Below are 21,594 nucleotides of genomic sequence, written 5' to 3' on the forward strand. Positions count from 1 at the left end.
TGACTGTATATAAAGTGGGTGGGTTGAGGAAACACCGCTCACCTTGCTTTGAGGGCTGAGAGTGTCTGAAAGTTTACGTGTGGGGCTGCCATCAGTACAATACGTTTTCTTGCCAACGTTTAACTCTGCAAGCGGAACACTACCGGAGTGATGATGAAGTGTTCCTTGGCGCTAAGGACGGTCCTCGCCCGTCTGCTGTTCGGCTCGGCTGTGGCGCTCTGCTACTGGCGGGTAGGTGGTGTTTTAACCATGTAGAAAGACTGACATGTGTGTGCCAAGTAACATAATGTAGCATTACATGGAACTACAAATGTACTGGACTACTGTACTGTTACAGTTACTGTGTTATTGTATTGTTACTACAAACACCAGAACGTTTCATGCGCTCAGAGAGAGACAGAAAACAACGCTAAAAACGTAAATCACTAAAAATATTAATGTTCGTAAAATATTCCATCCCCTATTTTTGCTTGTATGTTTCTCAAGCACCACTGAGTGAGGAAAGATGTGTAAGATATAACCATCAACAACCCTAACTATAATACTAGCTAAGCTATGATCGGCTATGAGTTACTTGCTCCGACAACGGTCTAAACCGCGAGACCCATGACTTTTCTTCCTTAAAACGTACTAAGGTACTGTCTGTCTTATAATCATTCGTGATGAATGTGAAAACCGCGAAAAAAAATTAATAATCCCACGGCTAACATTTAAAGATTTAAATGTACATCTGAAATTGGCCTGGGTGTCGAACACCACTTCATTATGAGTACTTTGACGTCATTTTCTAAACTGTTGTCCGTGTGTCTGTGCAGGTGTTTGTGATGGTGACAGATCCCCCACTCCATCTCAGCTGGCCGATAGTGCTGGGAGCGTTCCTGATGTTGGTGGAGATGTGCATTGCACTGTACAGGGAGAAAGAGGACTGGAAATGGTACGTAAAATTACATTCGTCAAGAAGGTTATGTTTACGGTCGCGGATAGAGCTCTGGTTTTGTAGGTGTGTATGCATAACTCGAGTTTGTAAAATATTATCATCCAACCATTTGTTAATACACATCAATATAAACATACTAACGTTGAAGACATACTAGTAACTTCAATTAATCGTTAAGATTATTGCTCATCTAAGCATGTTTGTCATCTAATTTGGCTTGTCCTCACCTTGGTCCTATCAAGGAGGTTAAAAATCCTTGGTCCTATTAGGTCATGCTAATCACATGTCTGCTTGGCGCTCAGCACTTACGAGAAAGAGAACTAGTATGTTGAACACACAATACTACCAGCTGAGAACAAGCCCCATACTGTACTGGCCCTGTGTCAGTGCCCAAGGGTAAGGGTACCACCCCTAGCTGTACACGATGATAAATATCTTCTAACTAAACAGGTTCAGTCCCGCTGTGTTCCTGTACCTGGCCTCCACCATTCCCTCCGTCTGGCTGCTGGAGATCACGCTACACCAGGAACGGGTCGAGATGAGGGGGAACACCACATCTCAAAGACAGGACGTCATAGTGGTTGGACAGGTAAGAAGAGGGCACCGAAAGACTTAAGATTTTAGATCCCCAACACATTTTGTAGGTCAACTATCCCCTTAATTGTTTTGCTTTGACTACGTTTATGAATATGTAAATTGATCTGCCAAATACTTTTTCTTGTGTTATCAAATGTTAACTAAGTCAGAATTCAGATTTTTAGATTTCATGATAGAGAGACACGCATATAAGGCAAAAGATTGAATCACACAAGTTTGTGGAAACGTGTCTTTGTGTGTATGTGCGCGTGCGTGTGTGTGCAAGCATGTATGTTGATGTTCTAAAAGAATACCTACAGCACATGAATGAATTCATATTAATCATATGGTCACTAATGTTTCATCAATAATTATGCTCTGTAGCTTGCCCTTGAAGTAAGTGGAGAAGACTGGGTGAAAGCCCTGGAGCAAGTTGTCTTCCTCAGCCTTATCCTTGGGAGATGGGTGATGCCCCGGAGCGCCCTGTCACGTGACCAACTCTCCGAGCTCCTATTGGTTTACGTCACGGCCGGAGCGGACATCTTGGAACTATTCAGCCTCCTGGATGAAAACAAGATCAAGTACAAGGAAATGTACATCTATCCCATCTTGGGTCTGTTTACGCTCGGTCTACTCCAGTTTCCTATCATGTTCACCTCGTTTCACGACAAACCTCTGTCAAAGTTGTCCAAAAACAACGCGGTATCGCCGGGGGATGAGTCTAAAGCGAAGAGCACCTGGTCCAATGGTCCAAACAGCAACAACTGTTGCGGCTGTTGCACCAAGGAAGTCATCGGCATCTTCATGACACTGCTGATGCAGGACGGGCCGTTTCTGGCTCTTCGGCTGTTTTTCATGATCCAAGAGAGAATCTTCCACAACTTGATGGTGTTCTTCGTGGGGAAGAACATAGTTGTGATCGTGCTGCAGATCTACAGACTCGTTTCCATCGCGTGTTACGATGATGATAACGATGATGAACTTGAAACCACTGTGAAAGATAATGACAATGACAGTGGTGAAACGCACAATGACACGAATGGCGATATCACTGTTCTGGACGCATGAAATTAATGAGGACCAAGAAGTGAAAATAACATTGGATAAGAAGAGATCATATACCATTTGTTTTCATAGTATAAAGTTTGTGGTTGCTATACAAAATTGTACGGTTAACATTTTATTTTTTATAATGGCAGTACACTGCGATGAATCTTCTGTACATGTACGATGATGCAAGTTGAAACGACAGTCATTGCCATGAACTGTAGGTTTTGAACCACTCACACCGCACCATTGCACGTGAAGTGGGTATGGCTCTCCCCAGACACGGGACCTCAATTTTTACGTCCTATCCGGGGGACGGCCTAGCCGAGACTAATACTCATTTTCACCTGAGTAAAGTGAGGAAAGCTGTGTAAAGTGCCTTTCCCAAGGGCACAAGATCGGTGACAGTCGCAGCCGGATTCAACCTTGAGACCTTTCGGTCCAGAGGCAAACACGCTGTCACTGTGCCACGTGATCTCACAAATCTATAAATCATTTCCCGCTTAATCATAAGGCCAGATTAGTTTAATTTATGATTATGATTATAGATTTGAAGCTATGTGTTATTCATTGTGGTAACTTTTATGCATATGAGTATAAGGCAGCCATATATGTACAGTATTTGTATATAGATAAGATGGCAGTACAAATGGAAAAAGTTTCAGCTATGTTTACAATTGAAAATGTGTATGGGCCATGTACTAATCAAATGTAGTTGATCTGCCAACCAATTTTTCTTGTGTTTTAACGATATCAGCTTTGCAGTGGCAATGGTTATAAACTTGTTATCGTGTCCTTGTGTGAATATCAGCATTTAAATGGAAAGCAGACATAACGAATAGATCTACAATCGAGAACCTACTACACTGACACACACACACACACGTATCAGAAGAAACTACCACTGTGTGGTGTTTAGTAGAAACTGCTTCTGCTTCTTGAATTTGATCCATGACGCACTTTCCCATATATTTGCTGTGTACGATCCTTTAAAAAGGACAATAGAGCACCATTAGTGATCTTAAAAGGGCCAAAAGGCACATCTTTCCTTACACTTGAGACGTTTACAATATACTCGGAGCATTTCTCCGAATGCGTTACGAAATCTCAGGAAGAAAGGAAGTCCTGGGGACATGGTCACTTCTTGGATTTCAACATAAACAATCAGGCGTGACATATATCTGTGTAATAAACAAGATCACACACAAGTGCTCGTGTAATACAAGCTGGTAACATTATCTTCAAACAGGCACCTTTTTACCTGAACATCACGACACAGATCTCAAAGGCACCTTTAAAGGGGCATTCCACTCCAGAAGCGGGTATCATAATTCATTAGAGAATAAATTGTTATGCTTGAATCAAGTTTGTTTTGTCAAATGTACCATGAGTTGAAGCCTGAACGCAGGGCGTGCATTATAGGGATCGACTTCTTGAATTCCCCGCTAGTCCCTAGCTTACCAACAATCCCAGAATTCAATGCGCATGGTGTGTTACGGACGGGCTGGATCGACAAAGCCGCCAAGGACTCTTCCAGTTGAAAAGGTTGGTACTGGCAGAAATTTCGATGTTAGGTGCTCAGAATTGCTTTTAGGGCTAGACTAAATATGTGTGCACAACCTCTATCAGAACTGGTAGGCAAACGCGTTCCAATCATTATTTGCGGGCCATTCTGCAGCGATCTGCCAATATGTAGATAGTCATTTTTAGATAGCAGAATGGTCCGTAAAAAGTTGCCAAATTTCTGTATTCCGAGGTTCGCTGAGCATCAGACTTTTTGTGTACCTTCCTAAATGTCCGATAGTAATTTTACCGTTTTCGGTTTGCTCTCACTCACTCGTACCGAGATATTGGGCCCGAAACTGACCATGAAAGTAGCGTGTTTACTGTTAGCGGCGTCATTTTTAGCCTCCACCAGGCCTTGCTACGGGGGTGCGTGGATCGTACAATTCGGGAAAAAAATCGGGAAGTGGCCAAGGGAATCAGTCCACGATTAGATTCACATTTCCCCTCCACGGCCGACCAACCTCTCTGGTAGCAAACCCTTGCCTTTGGCAAATTATTCTCCTTATGAAACCGGCGTAGTCAGTCTGGTATTGAGGCTATCCATTTTTTTGTTTTGACATACGTCACATCCACGTGTATGGCGACAAGCGACTACTTTCAGCTCTCACTACAGTGCTAAAATCTCTGCATCCCGGAAAGCTAAGGTCTTCAAACGTTTTGTGTACATTCCTTAACTGTTTGATAGTAACTCGACTGCTTTCGTTAAATTTGTAGTTATACCGTTTACGAGAAATTGGGCCTGAAATTGACCTTGCATTCAGAGTGTTTTCGGCTAGCTACGCCATTTTTTGTTGACATGTGATGACCTAGTTTACTACAGTGATAATATCTCTGCATCCTGAAAAGCTAAGGTCTTCAAACTTTTTATGTGCATTCCTAAATGTTTGATAGTGACTCGACTACTTTTGTTAAGCTCGTAGTTATACAGTTTACGAGAAATCGGGCCCCAAAATCGGCCTTGCATTCAGAAGTGTTCACGGCCACGCCATTTTTGTTGACATACGATTACCAAACTTTTACATTGTATTCAAGTGCTAACATCTCTGTATTCCCCAAAACTACGGTCTTCAAACTTTTTGTGTACATTCCAAAATGTCTGGTAGTCACTCGACTGCCTGTAGTTGTACAATTTACAAGAAATTGTTCCCAAGGTTGGCTAAGAATAGATAGCAGACACCACCGGAAGTGCAGGATTTGCAGAATTCCATAGCATGCAATAATGTCATAGAGTTCCATGTCTTTAAAATTATGCATGAACTGGTGCATAACTGCCACTTCTGTTTTTGTTTGATAGAAAAGAGAAGGACGTGGTCGAGGAAAAGCCCAAGTCGAAAGGTAAGTAATTTTTAATTTCATTACTAGTAGAAAAGTGTCCTCATGTGCCTACTTACATGTATGTATATTTATTTCTTAAAATGACAACACTGGACTGGATTTGTCAAGGGACATGATATGTTTGGTAAGATTACTTGTTCTGGTAAAAAAGATTGACAGAAGTATATGATTTGGGCTAATGGACTAGGCACTGGTATACCTTAAAGTCAAACCAAAATATTTATTGCACTAACAGATTTTGTAGTGCATGCCAAATTTAATCATTATTCATGACAAGCTTACAATTGCTTCTTTCCTGGGAGGGACTCTGAAATTAATATAAGAAATGTTCTCTGTTTTGGCATGTAAAAGAATATGTGGCTACTATACTGTATAGTAGCTAGTGTAAATCTATATTTAAAACCTTTCAAATATCCGATTTAAGAATTATAGTCAGTACAGTAATATATATTGGGTGCAGAAATGTGCTAAGCACTGTTATAAGTGATATATTCTTTTGTAGGCAGCCCAGAAGCCATTCTTGCTTGCTTGCATGCTTGATGGATGTTATATTCAGAAAAGCCATCTTGGAGTTGGGTGATGTTGTAATACTAAGATCATACTAATAGTTCATGTATGGTCGATTTCAGCAAAAGGTTGACATGGAAGAGTCAGTTTTTGCATGGAAAGGGAGATGGAGTTTGTAAATTTCAGCCTCTCTTGTTATTCATGATTGTCATTTTTAACATAGATGCAAATGTGGCCTAGTATTATTTTGTCATCAATGAATATCTTAATCACAAGCACATTGTTGACTTCAGAATATATTCTTTGCAGTTGACCTAAGGCAGCGGTTGGACTACAGTAAGAGGCTAGGAGACTATGTGGTCAAAAACATCTATGAGAAGAAACAGGACTACACTTTCAAAAAGAAAGGTGTTGAAGGCTGTCATACACAGGCGTCGGGAGTTTTGTGGTGGCTAGGTGCTCCAAAAGCCTGACTTTCCAGGCCAGACAATAAAACTGCCATTGCACAGTACCGTTCAAGGTTTACAGGCTAGTAAACGAGTCTCGTTTGGAACTCTACTGTTTTCATGGTCATGTTTTCTCATTTTTGTTATGTTTTTTTTAGCATACATGCTTTATATGACAAAACTACATGTAGTTTCTGTTTTGAACATTTCAAAACTGCTGCTCCTATTTCTCTTAGACACAAGAAATGTGAAAATATAAATATTAATTCATGAACATGCAACTTGAACATGTTGGCAGTAGCCCATATACTTCAGGTTAAATCCAGGTAGATCCTGATATACTGATTTTATATGACAGGCTATATTATTATGTTAATAAGGACAAGTTCCCATTGTATATCCAGTGGATCATTTTATTCATAAATATCCTGCCTACATATGTCAGAAACAAATGCTGTTTTACAACAATATATGTGTGTCCACCAAAGTTTTCCCTGCCTATTTTTGAAAATTACAGAGAAATGTAATTGTATATTGATATAATATACATGTCTTTCTTGCTGTATATCTAGTTCAAAGGAATATGAAAATAAGGATACTTAATATGTTCAAGGTTTCTATTTGGCCTGTTGTATAAACCATGAATAGGTAGATAAATTTATACAGGTGAGGTAGATAGATGTCCGCATTTGGTTGAATGTACCTGTTATAGTGCAAATAATGTGGAAACTGTGTAACACTGTTATCAAGATTGTTTTATTTTAGCAGTAAAGCCTCACCCTAATTCTAATTCTAACCCCAAGCTTAACAAGAATGGATAACCCTAACAGTAAAAAGTTAGTAGAATACAGATTTATAGATCACTCTCTGGTTTAACGTCAGATCAATTTAGCAATTGAACATGTGGTGGCGAAATATCTTAACAGGAAAATGTCCTATGTAATTAGTCTCATCTTTAGAGGGATAAGTCTGTCTTATTTTGGTGACTGCACAGGCTGGAACCACGCGCCACACTGATCTCCCAAGATGATTCTTGTGGACCCAGCACGAAAACTGTCTGTACACTGACAGTTGTAAGATTCTGGGAGAAACAAAAATGCATGTAAATTGTAATGTTATATTTTTTTTGTATTAAAAGATTGCAACAAGTACACTGCTTGCCATTTTGTTTCAATCTGGTTATTTTCAGATCTTGGTATTGCCCTAACAGCCCCCCCTCCAAACATTTCCAACTTTTCACACTAAATTGGTGGCACAAGTTATCACAAAACTGTCCATTTCTTCACACAAAAAGTACCGGAAACGAGGTTTAAAAACTTTTAGGTGCACAACATATCAGGTAATATACTGTAGTGAAAAAAGGTTCCTGAAAAATTTTAGTATGATTCATACTTACTAAGTTCAGAATGGTGCAGGTAAAATTTGTCTGGTGCAGGTAATTTCCAATGTTACCTGCACCAGTGCAGGTATACAAAAAAAACAGTATTTTGAGTTCTGCTACTAGATTTATATACAGGTCACAAATTCGACCACATGCGGCTATGTTTCCGTAAGCTCACCATCGTGCGACCCCACACACAGAAACACAAAATCTACATTTACCTATTTCTCAATGGCTCCCTGACATCTTCCAGTCCAAGTCATTTTGTCACTGTAGATAATATGTTAAGTGCAGTTTTCAGTGCAGACCTCATGAGACGGGATGGAATTCCTCGTGTAGCTTGACGCATTTCAGCTGGCTACGGCCGCTCCCGACGCCCATACCGCTGCGATCGGGGTTGCTGTGGTCCACGGGATCTGTCAGCTCACGAAGGTCGTGGCAACACATACACTCACACACTGTAGGCTGCAGTTGTAGTCATCGCATCTGCACCATATGCTTCTTGGCGCTAGCATGCATGCAACCCACCGTCTCGTAATCCCGGCCGTCTCATGCCGCCTCTGGTTGCGTGGCGGTCCCAGCAAAGGCTTCTGCAGGCTGATTGTTCTCATCGCTACTCTCCGACTCTCCAGAATCACGTTCAGGCTCATATGCGTATGGCATAATGTAGTCTGGGTCGAACTAGTCTGAGCCACGGCCGCCTGAGTCCGCCATGACACTTTGTCGTCTGCTTCGTGTTTTGATCTGTGCGGATGCCCATATTTGGAAAACCCGTCACTTCAATGAGGATACAAAAGTTTGTACATACATGTACTACTAGTACTTTATTGACTTCATCTCAATTTTAACAGTCTGAGAGAGATCTTTTAGCTACGAAAAAAGACTTTCAAGCTCACCCTTATAAGCAGTACGTAACGGTTGGTGACTGGAGGTGGTTGTTTCAGAACAGTGAGTTGAAACACGGTGTTTATGTGGCTTATGACTGGAGGTGGTTGTTTCAGAACAGTGGGTTGTAACACGGTGTTTATGTGGCTTATGACTGGAGATGGTTGACTGCACCAGGTGGTTACCCTGCCAGGTTTGACTGTATCATCCATGCTACCAATGCAAATCTGTCACCCAGTTCTTACTACATTTGTACTAGTATTAGTATTACAATGTAGCACTACCTGTAATTCTTTATTGGTCTCTAGCACTAGTATCAAATCAAATTATCATGATACACTACATGTAGTACAAGCAAATGAAACTTCATAAGACACTGGTACTGTACTGAGGACATTTTACCACTGCTTGCTTCATAGAAGTTATAGAAAGTGGTCACTTCTGCTATTTTCCTACAGTAAGAGTAGATGATACAGCTTCGCCCCCCTCCCCTTCCTCTGAGGCAGCAAGTGCTGCTGCCTCTTCCTCTTCTTTTCTCCTCCTGCGAATTTCTGCGAAGATCTTCTGTCGGTGTTCTTGGAGCAGCTGTCCTTTCTTGGTCAATTTCCTTAGGACCTGCTCGGAGTCCATGAGGTCTAGGGTGATGCCGAGCTCGCGACAGACCAGCTGGAAGCTCTCGTAGTTCGTCTTGCGGAGCTCCCGGAGCAGCTTGTCCCGCTTCTGTTGCTTGATGAGCATCAGCTGTTTCTGAAAGGTGTTCTGTAAAGAACCAAATGAGGCAAATTATGTTTGTTTCAAATGAAACTGCTTTCCATGTACGTTTGTGCTAGTGAAATTCTTTACAACTTCTAAGTAGTAAGGCAACATTTTTGCAGGTTTTCCCCATAGCCTTTTGTCAAGCTACTCACACACAATACTATACCATTAGGCTTGCCCTACAATATTGTATGCAAATAAAGGGGGAAAATCACATATTATCACAAACCTGTAGTTGTTTGCTTTTAAGATCTGCTATAATTCTATGCTCTGATTGGTTTAAGGCAGTTCTAAGCTCTGATTGGTTCCTGACAGAAGAGGACATACCAGCAAAAACTATATGTTTTCCACATCATGTTACTTTTGATCTAATTTTATATTTATGTACATGTATGTCTGGGGTTACTCCTAGAGCACAATGAAAAGTGCCAACATTAGGCTATATGTCACCCCTGGTAAAATTAAAATAAATGAACAAACAAAAATAACTAACAGTTTCATTTGCCCAGCAGGAAAGTTAGAAGAATCAGAAAAGTTTGCAGATTTCTTTAAAAGGTTTAAAGTAAGGAACTGCAGCCCAGTAACTTGTCAACGTACCTTCTTGTCTTTCTCTTGAGCTTCTTGCAGAGCTCGCAGATTTATTGTCATATATGCAACTGCAAAACAGTACAATAATATTTTGTGAAAAAAAACAGCATTAGATAAAAGACAATTGTACATCACTTTCTTTCTAAACAGATTTGTCTTTATGTTTCTTAAAGGTACGATAAAAAAATAATCAAGGGTAACAATATCAAGATATACAAAATGTACATCAATCTATCATCACCAAAGTGCTTTCATAGAAAAACTTGTACGCAAGACTTACTTCTGACTTCAAGTGAGTTGTTGTCATTTGGATGCTTCTGAACCCGTCTGATCATGTCTTGTTTCAGGAAATTCACCTTTTCAGCCTAGATATAGAAATGCAAATGTACATGTATTTGACAAAAAGAAGATGTATGTCCAAACCTACACATACTTGACCAGCCACACGCAGACCATGTATGCATGTAAACAAAAGGTGCCCTTAAATTTCATTTTTTCAAATCTTAAAAACTGAATCTTTCTAGACTTTGGGGTTATTTGTTGCTTTTTCAGAACGGGGGAAATTAATGATCAAAACAAAACAAAACAAAGATATATTACGTAATCAGAAAAAAAGGTGTAGGAGAAATACTTACATTGCTGGCAAACTCAAGACTGAAGATTCTTTTGATGGTGTCATCAGCCCTAAAACAACATCAGATTCAGAATAAATGTAAACCTAGTGCATAGTCTAAAAATCACTCTTTTTCTTAAATATGACCCTAGTGACTAGGGTCATATTTCTTGCAGCAACATGGTACAGAAAAAGACTGAGAATTATCATTGTACTAGAAATTATACTTACGTCTGTAACTCTTTGCTCTTCTCCCAACCTACTTTAAACTGAGTCAGATCCAGTCCCTCCAGCTGGCTGATGATTTTTACCTTCCTGGCTATTGGAGGCAAATATAAGCATGTGACATTTGATTGGTTGGCAGGTTTGTTGGTATGATTAAAATTTGAGTTACAATGGGCAATTGTAATAAACTAATTAAAATTGACAATCAAAAGGGTGAAAACAAGGAATATGAGAGAACAATACTAAATGTTACTTGATTGAAAATATTTGTAAGTCAATTTCCTGATATCTTAAAAAGTATGTTTCTTAAATATGCAAATAAAACTGACAAAAAAGAACTCTATTCGAAATGTGTTATTGATGAGGATTTGAATGTTTTAGTAGTAAAGTTTTTGCTGCCACAAAATAAATACAATATCATAATACATACATATAAAAGTATGTTAAATTTTCTTACCTTCTCGTAGCTTCTTCTCCCTCTGCTTACGTTTCACCGCATGCCTCTGTTGGACGTGCATTTGGCTAGAGGTGTGGACTGTGAGATACATGGATTGAATAATAAATTATGAAAATCATAACTTTAGCTGCTGTAAGTAAGTAAGTAAGCAGTAAGTAAGCAATACCCCTCCCACATGAACAGACACTTATTCTTCTTTCGACACATAATTCACAGAGAAAATGACAACATCAAGAACAGAAAAATCAGATCTATAACATTGATTTCACTTCCTAATTTGACTCTCAGAATTTTCCAAACCCATGATTTTTTCACTCACTTGGCTGTGTCCTTGCTACACATGGAAGTTGTCCGCCATCCCTGACTGCTGGCGAGTTCCCTCCAACCGTATTACTACAAACTGCAGGGACAAACCTCGACTTTGAGGAAATTGTGAGGCGCATAAGCCTTTGGGTCAGCATTTTGACTCACAATTACGTCTTGATGCTACGTATATTGGAGAAAATCGTGAATTTTTGCAAAGACGTCGGGATTTCTTTCACTTTGCCTCCATGATTTTTCGAGAAAGGTCATGACACATAGCACCCACAAGCAACGATATAAAACAACAACAAAAAATCGGACTTTAATACAAAGCCATATAATGAATTAATTTTCGTAGTGAAATCTATTTTTTATCTTATATTATATCTTTGTGAGGCACATTATAGTTATTTGTTGCGGTACATTTCGGTTTTATAAGATATGGCTTCGTGTTGTTTAGATGCAGTGTAAAGTACTGTATATTGTGCAAGATGGCCGACCACATGAAGAAAATTCGGAGGAAATTGCAACAAAGAGAAAAGAAGAAAAAGCGTGAGTATAAACACCATATTTTCGATGATGTGTCATGATAAAACTTTGATCTATCAGTCGATCACCAGTTACATAATATTGAACATTGGAAAGGGAATTGATTACATATTTTCGGCGTTGTGGGAGGGGGGCGAAAGTTCCTGAACACGTGCAAACATGATCCAACTGACGCCGTTTGGAATTTTAGGTGTATGTTTGAAAATAATACATGATACGATAAAATAATGAAATTGCAGGACTAAAAGGCTGCTTTTTATGTATGCTCAGACGTTGAATGTATGTGCATAAGCATAGCAGTTAAACTATAAATATTTATGATGCAGTAGTGGTGAAAACACATGTATGGTGAAATATTTAAGAACTGTGATACATGTGTAATTTTGACGTTTCTTCGTTTCAGTAACTTCTACTACTGAATTGGAGAAGGAGGAAACTAACAACGAGATCCTGCAACAAGAAAGTGAAGTTGGAAATGATGATGTTACGGAAACATCTGTTCAAAATGGTAAGTAGATATATCATATACTGTAATTAATTTGGCAGTAGGGAGCAAATGGAGTCTCCACATTTGTTTTAAGGTCATGGTTGAAACAAGGTGGTAGAAGGCAGAACAAGCCGTTTTGTTTTAAGTTTGCGGTGAACAGGTCACCGTGAAAACCACTGCAAAACTTCTGCGTATACAGTATTACTGTGTATCAGTTACATTATGGTACCTATAGTACTATTCTTAAAGCCTGGCATCTATTCATATTTTTCAAAGCAGGTATCAAGAATTTGGTCAGAACTTCAGAAGGTATAATTACTTTAAATGCCTGTTTGAATACTATTATTACCATGCTGCAGACTGCATAGTACCATGCAACTTGGAGCCAATCAAAGCTCTTTGCTTATAATTACATATTAGGCAAACACCAGTCACTCCTGTGTTGATAAGTGTTCGTCTATTCTGCTGGAAAGCGATCAGAGGAACGAACTCGAGCTAGAATAGAATGGATACCAGGACAGGCTATCAGGAGTTGTATGTGTAATACCTTCAACAATCATTGAACAAAGAATACACACTGGGCAACATCTATCCAGGCAACATGACCAATGATTATGTTTTCTATCATTATCAGGTACTTCGGGTACAGAAGGGAGTTCTGAAGACAGGAAGCCTGACACGTCTCAGTCTGAGAAGAAGAAGAAGAAAAAGAAGAGAAAAGTAGAGAAATTGGATGAGTCAACCACAACGGAAACTCCCGATGGTAAGGAGGAATTCCATCAAATGTTGAATGCTGAACAAACAGTGTACTTGCAGTACTGCCGTTTGGTAGCTTTAAATATGAAACCAGTAGTTCGTTGTCCATACAACTGAAGATAACTTAGAATTACAGGCTCACAGATGACCCTTGTCAAACACTAAGGTCAACTTACGTTTTCTCTTGCCCTGATTTTTCACAGCAAAAGTTGCTAGGAACTCAGAGGAGCAGACCTCCCCACACACAGACAGTACCGAAGAGAAGCAGGAACAACCACAACCACAGGAAAAACAAGCAGAGACAAAAAAGCCCACTGGTATGGAAAAATGTACAGATTACGTATACTGTACAGTATAATACTAGTAGCACAGGAACTTAGGAATCTTACAACACAGTACTTTCAATCTTTATTTGTCTAATTAACATAGCTAAAAGCTACATTTACTTTCTACTTTAAGATTTTCCTTCACCTCAGTTGTTGTTTTGTTTTGTAAACCAAACAATAGTTATGTACAGTATTTAGATTAAATAAGAGTATTAAAGATCAGACTGTAAGGTTTGGTCCACTCACACCAGGATGGATCCCTAGTCTTTTCAGTAAGTCAACAACTCCAGCCAGTGTAGTAGCCACAAGATCAACTTACCACTGCTTTACCTTACCTGCTTATCATTTATTCTATCACAGCCATGAGAGGACCGGTGACAGATGTGCCCTTCTCATCCCTGGAGGAGACAGTGTGTGAGCCCACCCTGAAGGGCGTGGCTGACATGAGCTTCACCTGTATGACTGAGATACAGGCCAAGAGCATCCCTCCTCTCCTAGAGGGCAGGTGAGAAACTCTACCTCATCATTCCTTCTTGAAAACTCTCAGTTGGTGATCTTTCTTTCATATTCTCTTCAAACTAATGATTTAGAGTGAAAGTTCATACCGCCGCCTACACTGTGTAAGTAGTTGAATTAGCCAAAGCAAAAAAAAAGGGTATGAAAAAGAATTGAAAAGAAAATGAACTCTTCACAAAAAACTTACAATTTGTGATACAAGCAAGATACTACAAATTGTAAGCAATAGTACCCCACTATTGAAATATACACGTGTGTCCACTACTATGAAACAGAATAGCAGTAATACTGATGTACAGAGAATTGTAAAATATTTATTGTGATTTTGTGCTCACATCAGTTTGTGGTAAATTATCACCACAGACTTGATAGTTGATACCACTCTAAAATGATTTACATTAACACATTTTCCTCCACCCTGTCCGCCATTAGAGACATCCTTGCTGCAGCTAAGACAGGAAGTGGGAAGACTCTGGCCTTCCTCATCCCAGCTGTGGAGCTCATGTACAAGCTCAAGTTCATGCCTAGGAATGGTGAGCCCTTAAATACCATCAACACTGATGATATCTTATTGTAAGATATTATCGTTGTTGGGCCTTGTAATTTCATATTTCCAGTATCCTTGGCCAATGGATAAAGTGTAAAAAAATTGGGCCCTCTGGCAGCTTCCTTTATACTACAGATTACAAGCAGTTCTGCTTTGGTAGACATTTGAACTCTTTTCTACAGATCTGTAATGCTGTTGCTTAACTTGCTGCAAATCATGAAATGTTTACAAAATCATAAAATTGCAAATATGCATTTGTAATGTATTGCTACTGAACTAAAGCATTGTTTCAACCATGAACTCCATCTACCAAGAGATTAGGTCCCTTCAAAAATAAAAGGATTTACAGTAATGTCCCATCTTTCCAATCACCAGGTACTGGTGTGATTGTGCTGTCTCCCACACGTGAACTGGCCATGCAGACGTATGGGGTTCTGAAGGAGTTACTGAAGTACCACTGTCACACGTATGGGCTCATCATGGGGGGAACCAGTAGGTCATCCGAGGCAGACAAACTCGCTAAGGGAATCAACATCGTTGTAGCCACACCCGGGAGACTGTTGGATCACATGCAGGTAGGATGTATGCTTTGTTCTCAACAATAAAATCAGGTTTACAATAAAACCTGTATTACTGATGATAGAAATTGCAAGGAATTGATTGTAACAAGAGTTCAAAGATCTCACACCTCTATAAATATATAATGTCTTGTATGTCATTTTTTATTGTACTTCATCAATGATGCAAATAAAGTATTGATAATGTTACAAGTGTAAGTCACATATTAAAACACAGACAGACCAAAAACAACCCTCCCCGTGAACTAGCTAGTACTACATGTAGTAGTAAGCTCTTTTCAATGACCTGCAATGACGATGTCTTTCAGATGTTATACAATATTGATACATTACTCACTTTGGCAACTCTGACCTTAACTACCTGTCACTCTGGCAACTCTGACCTTTACTTCTGTCACTCTGTGGTGAATGCGACTAGCATATACTGCAGAAATACAGACAGACACATGGAAAACAGTACCTACCATTTCATGGACACTAACCATTTGACCAGTGCACTTTTTCCAGACACACTGAAAAGTATCTATAATCTTATCTTGACATTAATGAAGAAATATTTTTCAAACAGAACACCCCCCAGTTCATGTTCAAGAACCTGCAGTGTCTAGTGATAGACGAGGCAGACAGGATTCTAGAAGTTGGATTTGAAGAGGAACTGAAGCAGATTGTCAGACTCCTTCCAAGTAAGTCATTGTGTTGACACGTTGTGCATTACATGAAAAAGCTTGCAAGATGTTTGTAGAAAAATACAGATACATGTGTACTGTGTATGATATGATTTCTTTTGATATCCAAATGTGGCCAGGGTACCTTCCAATTTCTGCCGGGGCTCCTTACACTCACTGTCCTCTTTTAGGGCACCCCGGTAGAAATTGGATGGTATTCAGGCTAATCCAAATGTCTTTTCAGCATGAAATATTTTCCAAGGTGAATACAAATTACAAATGTGTATAATAAGAATAGATTGCACTGAGGAACACTCCAAGGGAACTAGCTAGCTAGACATTTACAAACTGTTGAATGTTCCCTTTGTCTAACCCCTGCCCCCCCTTCCCACCCAGAGCGCAGACAGACCATGCTGTTCTCGGCCACCCAGACCAGGAAGATCGAGGATCTGGCCCGAGTCTCCCTCAAGAGAGAACCGCTGTATGTGGGAGTGGACGACAACAAGGACCAGGCTACAGTAGAGGGGCTGGAACAGGTAATGTGTCTTATTTGGTAACTGTTAATGTGAACATAATTTCTTTATCTTAGATTTTCTTGCAAAATTACTGTAAAATCATTGATTTTTGCTGAATTTAATTTCACAATAGGAGTGGACAGGATGTTTTTGCAGTGTTTTATCTTTGCAATCAAAGCAATTCTGCAGCACAAATTCACTGGAGAGGCACTATAAAAAGCGGAAAGTTAAAACAACTACTGCAACTATTGTAAGATTCACAGTGTGGAGACACCAAACTTTACCTAACCAACATTGGTAAAATGGCTGAGACTTACCCAAATCAGCCTTGTTCACCGAACTGACCTGTTTACTGCATCATCCGGGATGTGACATTAGAGAGATATGATTGTATCAACGGTCATAGGTGCCAGATAACCTATGGCGTCCCCCGTCTCTGTTCAACTTCAAAGTCACGACTACTTTACCAGTATTAGTTAGGTTCAGTTTATCCATATTTTCATTTACCGCCACAGTTGAGCTTTCATGTTAAGATTTACAATGCTGGACTATTGTTTTATTATTTCAGTAAACTCATCTGATTTCATTTCAATGGTTTTCTGTTTTCAGGGTTATGTCGTGTGCCCATCAGAGAAGAGGTTCCTCCTCCTCTTCACATTCCTGAAGAAGAACAGGAAGAAGAAGATCATGGTGTTCTTCTCCTCCTGTATGTCAGTCAAGTACCACTACGAGCTTCTCAACTACATTGACCTGCCTGTCATGGCCATCCATGTGAGTAGGATGTGGTATTTAACCCTTCTTCACAGTCTCATTAAAGTTGCTACCTCCTTGAACTTGGAGGTACTGTTTTTATGATGCATGCGGATATATCTGGATGGAGAACAATGATTTTCGGTCGAGTGATCCTGGTGGTGAAGGTCAATTTTGGGTGTCCTGGTGGTTGAACTTGGTACTGCAGCATCTATTTTTTGCATATCGTTGGTTGGTCCTCTGGTGGTTGACCTTGTTTTCTCCCCATGAACTTTCCCAACACATTTGGTACTGTCAATCTTGTGGTGGTTTTGTTTTCATGGTTTCTGCAATGACCTCTCCATTACACAATTGATTTGCATTTCCAATGCATGACTACTGAACAAAATTGTGTCAACAATGAACTCAATCCACCACAAAAATCTCCTCTCCCCTTCTACTGCAAAACAAAGTCCCTGTAAAAATAAATGAATTTGCAGTATACATTTATTCAGTCCTTTACACTTATTCAACTTTACACTTATACAATCAAGGTTAGAAGAGTGGAAGAAGCTATCATACATTTTAATGCTATGAGGCTGCTCAAAACTTTTCTTACTTCTTTGTAAGAGAAGCTGGCTGGTGTGTTACGCCAAAGGGTGGTTATACCAGCTATGTAGATACAGATACAGATAGATGTGTGTGCATCATCTAGCAAAACACTACTATGGTGTTTTGCTTGTCAATCATAATTTACATAAACTGGCGGATCAACAGGGTCGTCAGAAGCAGACCAAGAGAACCACGACGTTCTTCCAGTTCTGTAACTCGGACACGGGGACGCTGTTGTGTACCGACGTGGCAGCGCGAGGGCTGGACATTCCCGCGGTGGACTGGATCGTACAGTTTGACCCTCCAGATGACCCTAAGGTAAGACCAACAGTTTGGACAATTTTTTTCTGTTGTTATTCTGCTTTTTTTTGGTCAACTTTTTACAAAGTTTTCTGTGGGGACTCAAGATTTTTTATGTATCCTTCTTTTACTGAGTTGCTGGGCTAGCGGACACAAAATCAAGATCATGGGTTTGAATTATATTATTCCTGGCTAGCTGTTGTGTCCTTGAGAAAGGCACGATATATGACTTTCCTCACTCGACCAAGCTAGGTACATGTAGATAGATAGGTACATGACTAAGGTTGATAAAAGGATGTAGAAGGAGGGGGATTTTCATCTTCCACTACTGTTCCAAATACACAGTGGCTAAAAAACCACTGACCCCATGGCCTCAAAGGCTATAGGAATTTACCTTTATCTCTTGCTGATAAGCTGTTTACTCTCTTTTTCTAGGAGTACATCCACAGAGTTGGCCGTACAGCCAGGGCGGGGGGCAGGGGACATGCTCTACTCATCCTGCGCCCAGAGGAGCTGGGCTTCCTCAGATATCTCAAGGCTGCCAAGGTAAGATCTGTTCCCCAAGATCATTCAAAATTAAAAATGTTTTCCCCTTTGCAAACACTGTTTTGACTGTAATAGTATGAGTGTTTCATAAAATAATGATGACAAACAGATACAACATCCTTTGTGCTAAGAATGTATTTTGATATCAAAGGAATCTTTGTTATGGCTGCACCAGCATTGTAGCCAGCCAGAAATCGTTTTCTGTCCCCTCGATTTTGAATGGCTTTGGTACAGCATTACTAGGGGTGTTGGGGGCATGCTTCCAAGGAAAATTTTGGAATATAGACCCTCCAAAATGGTATTTCCTGCATTTTCAGGCTTAAATTTTGCTCACACTCACAGAGGACGGAATGGGCAAAACTTTTTCCGTCCCCGGCTGCAAAATTCCGTCAAAGGACGGAAAGACGGGTGCTGGCTGCAACCCTGGGCTGCACCCATTTTTCAGAAAGGATGGATCTTGTGTTCAAGGAGGTTCCTCAAGCATGTTAAGTATGCCCTACTACTGAAACCTGCTGACCTGTATGCTACTAAGCACTATAAGTGTCTGAATGAACTAAGCTTACCTGTGTCTTTTTTCATCACTCATACAGGTCCCCTTGAATGAGTTTGAATTTTCATGGAGTAAAATAGCAGACATCCAACCACAGGTATGAAACTTATTGTGATGATATCATGTCATGTAGTGATTTTTCATTTTCTTACAACCAAACTTGTTGTATCAGTAGCATTGACATACTCACTATTGCTGTTCATTCTTCAGCTTGAAAAGCTGATTGACAAGAACTACTTCCTTCACAAGTCAGCCATGGAAGGATACAAGTCCTATGTGCGTGCTTACGATGCCCATCACCTGAAACAGATCTTTGATGTGAATACGCTGGACCTGACCAAGGTGGCGATTTCGTTTGGGTTCCAAGTACCACCCAGTGTCGACCTGAGTATCCTTTACAAGTTTTCTATGTTTTTCCGACTTGTTGAACAAACATGTGCATCTTTACTGTCTTGGAATGTACTTGATATATTGTATACATAGTTTGACCTCTGAACATCTGACAAATCTCTATCCACAGTTTGCCATATATGTAATATTTATGTCAGGGTAGAGTTTCATATCTGTCAGAAATGCTTTCTTTCCCAGAAGAGATCCCAGTCAAAATCTCAGTGGATAGGATGATTGGAATTTGTATTTTCATCCCATTTGTAAATCCTCAATTTCAAGTCAGTCTATTGATCTTATAGTGACATGAATCAAATCAAAAAGTTCTGGCTGTCTTTAAAGCAAATATCTTAAGATTTACAACCTGCAATTGGTATCTCTCTTACCAGGCTACTATATCTACTATTGATTATACATTTTGTACATGATAGACTTACTTCATCCATATATGTGGTAAAATTAATTAGGTTATATTACCTTTTGTCTAATTTTTATAGTCTTCCTTCATCAAAAAATGTGTTGAAAATGTATTTATTGTAGGTCCTTGTTGACAATTTTGCATTAAAGGTAGGAGTGCAGGTTGTTTTGTACTAATTTTTCCCAGTTTGTCCTTAATTCCTGACTCAGATGTAGCCAGCAGTAAGAAAGCCCTGAAGCAGAAGAAGAGGGAGGGAAGTTTTGGCTACAAGGTTGAGAAGGGTCAGAAGAAAGCTCGGATCTTCAAGCAGGTTGGAAAGAAAGACAAACGTCAGTTTGTCAGATAGAAATCATTATGGCATTTACTGTAAATCTTGGAAAGTTTGAGGCGGTTTTATTTTTACCACACTAATTACGACACCGTAAATATACATTTTGGGGCTAGTACTGTTTTGACAACAACATTAAATGTTACAAAATAAAATGCTACAAAAAACTTCTTTTCACTCCCACTACAAAATGAAATCCCTTCAAAAGTGACAGAATTTTAGACTGAAACACATGCTGTAAGTACATGATTTACATATAAATATCCTGGCTCTGTTGATGTTTTTTGTCTTTCGCCGCGCTTCCGCGGCGAAAGGCAATCAGACCGATATTAGATTTCTGTCCGTCTGTCCGTCCGTCCGTCCGTCCGGGTCGACCATGCCATACCGTGCTAGCGAGATATTCTACCCTGTAGATTCGACGGTATGTAACGTTATGACATACGTATCGGCCTACCATGAATGTGCTGCTTGGTTTGCGGTCCATGCCATATCGTGCTAGCGAGATATTCTACCCTGCAGATTCGACGGTATGTAACGTTATGACATACGTATCGGCCTACCATGAATGTGCTGCTTGGTTTCTGTATGGCTTATAAGCAGGAATTTGCAGAGACGGATGTGAACGGTGAGGATTTCTTCGTAAGATTGTATACAATTTATAAACTAACATGTTCGCTGTTTGGTTATAATAAAACAGACATTGTAGAGAACAGTTTGACATGTCATTTACTTTGTTTTATGGAAAATCACCGCTACAAAATCTAGAATTGTGTAAGATGCGTGCGCCGCATCTGACATGGTGTGGGAGGGGGGCGTATTCGGAAATTTCTTACTCTAAGAAATTTCAGGCTATTTTCGTGTAACAAACTTCTTTCAGCAAAATAGTAGCCCTCGGATGCGTTGAAAATAGAATTACCCACATTTAATTTATAATTTCGAAAGGGAAGATTCTGACCGAGCTCGACGGAGTGAGTCTGACGCGTGACGTCACGACTCCGTCAAGTAAAAGCATAATTGCGTTACTAAAAGAAACGAAACGTTCCATTAAACATACCACGGACCTGTTTTAGTTTAAAATATCTACCTTTCACATGATCTTGCCATTAAAAAAAATATTTCCATTACTGTATATGCCATGTTAATATTTTATGTTCAGTTGTTTA

At 39.7% G+C, this 21,594-nt stretch overlaps 3 protein-coding genes and 2 long non-coding RNA genes across 5 annotated transcripts; 3 read left to right on the forward strand and 2 right to left on the reverse strand.

Annotated features, from left to right (window-relative positions):
• Positions 1-33: 33 nt before the first annotated feature.
• On the forward strand, positions 34-3,250 carry LOC118422587 (transmembrane protein 26-like). The gene is made up of 4 exons (XM_035830223.1): positions 34-231; positions 816-934; positions 1,388-1,526; positions 1,898-3,250. Exons 1-4 carry the CDS (start codon positions 151-153, stop codon positions 2,579-2,581), a joined length of 1,023 nt encoding a protein of 340 aa, XP_035686116.1. The 5' UTR covers positions 34-150; the 3' UTR covers positions 2,582-3,250.
• Positions 3,251-4,244: 994 nt separating this feature from the next.
• Positions 4,245-7,570, forward strand: LOC118422594. Its single transcript, XR_004831935.1, has 3 exons — positions 4,245-4,770; positions 5,421-5,461; positions 6,278-7,570. It is a non-coding gene; the product is annotated as an uncharacterized LOC118422594 (long non-coding RNA).
• On the reverse strand, positions 6,814-8,565 carry LOC118422595. Its single transcript, XR_004831936.1, has 2 exons — positions 8,017-8,565; positions 6,814-7,495 (listed from the first exon to the last, which is right to left on the reverse strand). It is a non-coding gene; the product is annotated as an uncharacterized LOC118422595 (long non-coding RNA).
• Positions 8,566-8,601: 36 nt separating this feature from the next.
• LOC118422592 (28S ribosomal protein S15, mitochondrial-like) lies at positions 8,602-11,915 on the reverse strand. The gene is made up of 7 exons (XM_035830227.1): positions 11,639-11,915; positions 11,320-11,397; positions 10,869-10,956; positions 10,660-10,708; positions 10,305-10,389; positions 10,034-10,092; positions 8,602-9,439 (listed from the first exon to the last, which is right to left on the reverse strand). The coding sequence occupies exons 1-7, from the start codon at positions 11,778-11,780 to the stop codon at positions 9,125-9,127; spliced, it is 816 nt and encodes a 271-aa protein (XP_035686120.1). The 5' UTR covers positions 11,781-11,915; the 3' UTR covers positions 8,602-9,124.
• A 72-nt stretch (positions 11,916-11,987) lies between these two features.
• On the forward strand, positions 11,988-20,642 carry LOC118422591 (ATP-dependent RNA helicase DDX18-like). Its single transcript, XM_035830226.1, has 15 exons — positions 11,988-12,174; positions 12,575-12,679; positions 13,293-13,421; positions 13,618-13,731; positions 14,101-14,245; positions 14,689-14,789; positions 15,179-15,378; positions 15,950-16,064; positions 16,443-16,582; positions 17,171-17,332; positions 18,068-18,220; positions 18,638-18,748; positions 19,339-19,395; positions 19,509-19,686; positions 20,313-20,642. The coding sequence occupies exons 1-15, from the start codon at positions 12,114-12,116 to the stop codon at positions 20,447-20,449; spliced, it is 1,908 nt and encodes a 635-aa protein (XP_035686119.1). The 5' UTR covers positions 11,988-12,113; the 3' UTR covers positions 20,450-20,642.
• Positions 20,643-21,594: the final 952 nt, after the last annotated feature.

This window comes from Branchiostoma floridae, chromosome 9 (assembly GCF_000003815.2).
Source record: "Branchiostoma floridae strain S238N-H82 chromosome 9, Bfl_VNyyK, whole genome shotgun sequence".
In the NCBI taxonomy this organism is placed as follows: Eukaryota; Metazoa; Chordata; class Leptocardii; order Amphioxiformes; family Branchiostomatidae; genus Branchiostoma; species Branchiostoma floridae.